This window comes from Lactuca saligna, chromosome 3 (assembly GCF_052625555.1).
Source record: "Lactuca saligna cultivar CGN05327 chromosome 3, ASM5262555v1, whole genome shotgun sequence".
Taxonomy (NCBI): domain Eukaryota; kingdom Viridiplantae; phylum Streptophyta; class Magnoliopsida; order Asterales; family Asteraceae; genus Lactuca; species Lactuca saligna.
The window spans coordinates 50,239,559-50,246,710 of record NC_136419.1 but is presented as its reverse complement, the minus strand read 5'-3'; the positions used below and the strand labels follow the sequence as shown (position 1 = coordinate 50,246,710).

Genomic DNA, 7,152 nt, shown 5'->3' with positions numbered 1-7,152 from the left:
GACATACAACTATGTGGTCACAATAAATCATATGAAATTAATAACTAAGAGATGGTCATACAACTTAATTACTGATTTATTAACAGAAGAATAGTTATTGTTAACACATAAGGTTATTTAACAAGCTTAATAAAACATAATCACCAATTAAAATTAATCCTAATCAAATAATCAATCCATGTTCACAAATTCATCTACCTAAAAAGAAGTTATGAGTTTTAGCTCATGATTACAGCAGAAACAAGCTCAAAAAAAAATCAATTGGTAAAAACATAGTTCAAACAAGAGATTAGGTAAAGAGTAAACTTGATTTTGCCTTGATTCTCCTTAAAATTGAATGTAGGGTTGATTCCCTTGCTTCCTACGCTCCAGCAACACCTTTAGTCGACAATTGGCCTCCAAGGGTTCATCTATATCCTAGGGTATCGATCTGAAAGTCCCTTTATATAAATTTTCACAAAACAAGGCTACTCGGCAAGTCCAGTGACCTAATCAGCGAGTCCGTCACTTAAAACCCGTGTACGGCAAGTCAACGTGTCCAGAATCGCGAAAGTTCGAAGTGACTCGTCGAGTTTACGGCCTACTTGTCAAGTCCGTTTGGAATCAGCATTTTCTCAAAACACGAAAGTCGTCAAAAATTGTGTGCAGTTTTCAGAACATTTTGAACCTCGTCAATTGGAGTTACGGTTCATGAGATATGGCCAACACACTGACGAGGGGTCAAGCTATCCAGCAACATCCTTCTTTCTTCAAAATCCAAGATCCAAGCTTCCAATCGCTTGTTCCGCTTCCTTTTCCATCCGAGTATGTAATTGTTGCTGAAAAATGAAATTATAAACTAATTAAGAACCTTGTGTTCATTAAATGAGACAAAAACAACATAAACTATTAAGATAATGCATTAATTTTATAACTAAATATGTTCATATCAAAATACCCCACACTTGATTTTTGCTTGCCCCCAAGCAAAACTGAATTTTAGTACACTAATATTACATAAGACAATACCAATCGAACCCAGCCATTATGTCAAGATCGCAACACATGCATTTGTGTCTAAAATTTTTCCTAAGGAACCCCCATACTCTAAATACTCACAATCCTCATAAACACTCGCCCACTTCTTTTGAACAACGCTCATTTTATGCATCCGTCCGAATCCATCCGCATAAAACTTCCTAACCTCAAGGTATTTTTGGTCAATCAACCCAATCATACATAATCTAGACAATTACAATTTATGATACCACTATGGAGCTCTTTTGGAATTCTTCACTTCTTTGACATTTGATCTTTAATTTTTGGGTATCTTTAACTTTTGAATTTCTTCAAAATTTTTGATCTTTGAACTTCATACTTTAACTTTATGCTCCAAAAATTCTTCAAACTTTTTCTAGTAATTCTCTTTTTTTTTAATTTATTTATTTTTTTATTTTACATATAACTCACTTTTCCACTCAAAACCCTACATGCTTAAGCAGGGGCGCTCAACTTCAACCTTTATTGGTTAACAATAATAATTTTCCTGGATACATTTCTGGTACACGATGCTAAACATATTGCATCCTTCAAACTAAGCGAGGTTGTGTTTTTGTCCATGATTTCACTAGAATAGGGAAGTCACAAATGCACTAGAACGTATATAGGCTCAACTAAACATTTGGGTTTTCATGCAATCATCAAATATAATACTAGCATGATCCCTAATTGCTTTACCAAAATTTTCTAAATTAGCCCTAGCAATTTTAATGCAAAATTTTCAAAATTTATCATAAATTAACTAAAATTTTAACTAATATAACCAACCCCTTACCTCACACTTAATTTATGCAATGTCCCAATTGCATATTATGCATGATAAAGAACAATAAAATAAAGATGGAATTTGAACAAACTCCCATGGGATAGTAGTTACAAGGTTGAACTTCTTCATTTAAAGCTCCATCTTCAGTTGACTTTAGACATGGGGACAGCTCACCCATGCATTGGGTGTCATTGGTCTCATGCGGTTGATAGCTCCAAATATGTGGGAAAAAGCATCTTGGAATCGCCTAGAAATGGTCTTAAAAAATATAGCCAATTGCCGCCTTGAATTGAATCAAATCAGCTTTTCATCCAAATGACCTCATCTCAACAGAGCACCAACAACTTACATTGATCACAAAACCTATCATCTAATTCAAAGTCATACTATATGAGTAAAACCTAGTTCATTGTGATGCCAATAATTAATTACAAAATCATGTTTACAAAAACAGCACACACAAAAAGAAGGAAGGGAGGGAGGACAATTTTGGTATTGTGTAAAATTTAAAGATTTAAGAGGCCGCTTCTTCTGTTATATGCAATGTAAAATGAGAAATTGCAGACTGTAATACACATGGCACAAGCTAAAACAACAGAAAAGATACTTAAGAGGTTGCTTCTGTTATATGCAAGTTTCTGCAATCGAGAAATCCATCTCTTGTCTATATACCTGATAAAAAATCATTTATTATTATTTATATTATAGCACCCATTTTTTTTATTGTAGCAAGAAAGAGAAAACATACTTTGCACGAACGAAATTTTCAATCCCAACTCTATTGTATTTAGGAGGCAATATTTTACAAATTACCATGATTTCTTTGAAAAATCTAAAGACATACAATGGTTAAAAATGTTAATAACTCGTGTAAAAGATATAACAACTTACTCGGTATAAATGCAATCTGATCTGGTAGCCATGTATCGAGTGTAGCAGATCTCACCTAAAAACAACAAAAAAAAAATCAATAATTTTTATAATTAAAAGTTCTTGTTAGATTTGTTGTATATTATTAAAAATAAGATAATATGTTTGTTGAATTGAATAGAACTTTTATTAGATTTGTTGTATATTATTAAAAATAAGATAATATGTTTGTTGCTCACATTTCTATTATATTGTTTATTGCTATTTGCTAATATGTTTTTTTTCTTGTTTTAGATGTCAACAATGGATGACTATATTGAAGTAGAAGATGAGACGATTGAAGTTGACAACCCAACCAATGATCAAGTTCCACAAGAAAAAGAGAAAAAAAACTAAAAAATTCAACCCAAGATCGAAAGTTTGGAAAGAATTTGAAAGGTATAAGGACGAAAAGGGTGTTCAAAAATGCAAATGTAACCATAGTGGTGGCGGGAATTATAAGTGCGAATCAGGTATTTATGGGACCAAAAATCTAGGATATCATTTAGCTAGATGTAAAGTTTACTTGGCTAAACTTAATGGTGGACAAAAACAACTAGCTTTCCAACATGGTGATGAAAACAAATTGTCAGCTTGGAAATTTGATCAAAATGAGAGTTGGAAAGCTCTAGCTCACATGTTGGTAGTTGACGAACTTCCTTTTAGCTTTGTAGAAGGTGCGAGCTTTAGGTATTACAATAGTGTTAATCAACCATTGTTTAAAGTTCCATGTATAAGTACAAGCACAACGGATGTCTACCAATTGTTTGTAGACGAAAAAGAAAAAAATTCATGACTTTATTAAAAAAATATTGGTAGAATATGTTTGACCACCGATACGTGGACTTCTAAACAACAATCATATTATACGTGTCTCACCGCCCACTTTATTGATAATGAATGGAAATTGAAAAAAAAAAGTGTTGTGTTTTTCCTCTCAAGAGAGTCACCGTGGGGTTGATATTGGGAAAATGGTTGGGAAATGTTTAATGGAGTCGGAAATACAAAACGTTTTCACAATTTCTGTTGACAATGCAAGTGCGAATGATGTGGCAATTGACGTATTGAAAAAAAGTTTTCAAAACTCCAACAAGTGTCTTCTAAATGGGAAATGGATGCACATTCGATGTGTTGCCCACATTTTAAATTTAGTGGTGCAAGATGGCATAAAAAGAGTTGATAAGGCGGTTGAGATAGTTCGATGGGCAGTTAAATAGATTAGGCAATCACCTTCTAGAATTCATAAGTTTACCGAGTTTGCTAAGGTTGCTAATCCCGGTATAACAAAACATTTGAAGAGAGATGTGCCAACAAGATCGAACTCCACTTACCATATGTTGGAAATTACCCAAGCTTACGAAAAACCTTTTGAGAGATATGATCTTGAGGAATTTGATTTTCGGTATGAAATTGAAAAGGCAGGTTTGTCAATACCTTCATCAAGTGATTGGGAAAGGGTTAGGAATGTATGTCCTTTTTTAAAACTTTTTCATGATGTTACTTTGAGGATTTTTGGGACACTTTATGTGACATCAAACACATGCATTGAAGATATATATTCCATTCGTACGCTCATGGATGATGCTATTTCTGATTCTAGTCTTTGTGATATTGCATTGGCCATGAAATTGAAGTTTGATAAGTATTTTGGCGACATAGAAAAAATGAATTTATTGCTCTACTTTGCTTTGATTCTTGATCCGAGGAACAAAGTAAAGTATTTGGTTATACTACTTGAGGATCGTTATGGAGAAACGGGGGTGAAGGCCAAAAAGATATATATCATGGATTCTATGTATGAATTATATAATGATTATATTAGAATTCATTCTCCAAGTTCCACTTCAAGTACTGCCGAGTCTACCAATTCATCATCGATACTAGGGAAACGCCAAAACTCGGATTTTTTGGCACCTAATCCCCCATTCAGAAATAAACTAAGAGAAAAGATGAAGACGAACATAATTGAATCAATTGGGGAGTTAGAAAAGTATTTGCAAGAAAGTGTTGAAGACGACTCAGAAATGTTTAGTATTCTAGATTGGTGGAAAGTGAATAGTCCAAAATTCCCGATTCTATCATTAATGGCAAGAGATGTGTTTGCCATTCCCGTCTCAACCGTAGCTTCAGAATCCGTTTTTAGCACTAGTGGGAGGGTGTTGGATCCGTTTGGGAGTTCTTTAACTCCTAAGATTGTTGAAAGTTTAATTTGTACACAAAATTGGATTCGGGGTAGCATAAGTGACACAATCAATTATGAAAAAGATTGGGAAGAAAATCAACAAATTGACAAAGGTAATTGTTTATCATTCATTATTTTAGTTATTGTAAATTTAATATCTTTTCCTTTTAATACTAACATTATTTGACTTTTTTATATAGAATTGAGCAAGATGAAGTAGTGAAGGTGCAAGAAGAACGAGTAGGTGCAAGAAGACGACTATATTTATGAATGTCTTTTGGAACTTGATATGTTATTATTTTCATACTATGTAATGGTTTTCTATGTTTTCTAGATTTAAGACGTGAGTTTTTGGTAAATGCAAAATATATGCATATACATTGATATCAAGTAATTTAAATGGTAGACTTTGGTTGTTATTATTTCTTTATGTATTTGGTTTTTTAACATCTTATTAGATTTAACTAAATTGTTAAACGAATACTTCATATCTCAAATATTATTGAGTAAAAAATCTCAATGTTCAAAATTTAGCACGACATACTTATTTCATTACATTTATTTTTAGGTGCCATTAAAAAATAAAAAATAAATAAAAAAATCGGGTAATACCCGAATTACCCTTACCCGACCCATACCCGAATGACCCGAATTTAATTTGGGTAGGGTAATGGGTAAATTTTTTTATATGCAAAACCCGAATTATCCGAAACCCGAAAATTTTACCCGATCAACATCTCTAGGTCCATCCGGACTACACCAGGTATCAAGCCGAGGTGAAGTGATTGAAAAAAGAACTAGTTGATATTTGTTTTTTTGGATGTTCCCAATAATATTACTCCTTTCAAAAACATTTATAAACCATTAATACATTTTTTTTCTATAATTTATACTTTTCAACTTTATATTTCAACGGTTAGTTCATTTATATGGTTGGCTAAAAAGATATCTTATTTTACTATATAGATACTGTAATTTAATTTTAAAATATTTTTATTTGTTGAAATTGCATTGTTTTCTAAAAAATTGATCATAAATAATAAATTATACGTTGATTTTTTTAAAAAAAATTGGATTTGTTTATAAGTTGAAATTATATTGTTTTCATAGAAATTTGGGTTTGTTCATAATAATACACGAAAATACGACGCTTTCAATATAGTGGGGTGTAAGTATTTTAGGTTTTTAATGTTAGTTTTTGCAATATTTGATTATAATTTTTTTTTTTGCAATATTTGATTATAATTTTTTTTATGTAAGTATGGTGTATGATGTGACATGCCCGTATGCATGGAGATACTCAATTTTCCCATTACAACAATGCTATAACACGTTGCAAAATGTTTGGATCATCAAACAAAATACTCACACACATCTTAAAACTTGAAAGAAATACAAAGTAATACGGCAACTCAAAACCATCTGCAACCTCGACCACGACCACCCAAATGTCGTCACCATTCACCATACGTATACTACGAATACAACTATATTTTGTTAAATCACCTCTAGAATATTTATATTTTATATACCTATTTTATAGTTCTCATTTGTGTAAGTGTTTTCTAAATAATACATTGATCCAATGCATTTTGATTCATTATTCTTAATCTAGGTGGAGTTAATTGGTTACAATAAATATTAAACATACAAAAAATGGACAAAAATTGCCTGAAAAAACTTGTGTTTTTAGGGCTAAGGGCAACCCAAGAAAATCATGTGAACCTTAATGTTTTTTTTTTTTTTTTAATATATGGTGTGTGGGTCGGGACAAACCTTCCCTAGACTTTAACCTGTGTTGGGGCAAGCCTAGCAGAACACCCATTTGGGTAGCTCTACCATTGACATTCGCCCAAACATTTGAAAGACCTAGTGTGTTGAAGAGTCATATTAAAGTGATATTACTAAATAACATATGATACTAATGGGTCACACTAACAACAATTTAATACAACTGATTATTTATTAGAAATTGATTTTAATAAATATTCAATAAAACTCTTATAATTAAATTGAAAATTATTTATTTCATGAAAATAATAAATTCCATTATAAAGTAACTTAATATATGTCATATGGTATGATTTATAAGTCATGTACAAACTTTTGGACCAGTTGAATCATTTTCTCTTTTTCCTAAAAGATAAGGTTTATATTTTATAAAAAAGTTTATAAAAGTTTGACTTTATTTCTTCTTCTTTATGCAATTTTCGAGATATATGCATAAAAAGAATATATATATATTACTTGTCTAATC

At 31.6% G+C, this 7,152-nt stretch overlaps 1 protein-coding gene across 1 annotated transcript; it reads left to right on the top strand.

Moving 5' to 3' along the window:
- The first annotated feature begins 4,047 nt into the window (after positions 1-4,047).
- Positions 4,048-5,115, top strand: LOC145035497 (zinc finger BED domain-containing protein RICESLEEPER 2-like). The gene is made up of 2 exons (XM_078984031.1): positions 4,048-5,008; positions 5,096-5,115. The coding sequence occupies exons 1-2, from the start codon at positions 4,048-4,050 to the stop codon at positions 5,113-5,115; spliced, it is 981 nt and encodes a 326-aa protein (XP_078840157.1).
- Positions 5,116-7,152: the final 2,037 nt, after the last annotated feature.

Coding starts and splice junctions, on each gene's coding strand:
- LOC145035497 (XM_078984031.1), top strand. CDS start 4,048: ATGTTGGAAATTACCCAAGCTTACGAAAAACCTTTTGAGAGATATGAT. Junction 5,009..5,095: donor AAATCAACAAATTGACAAAG/GTAATTGTTTAT, acceptor TTTTTTATATAG/AATTGAGCAAGATGAAGTAG.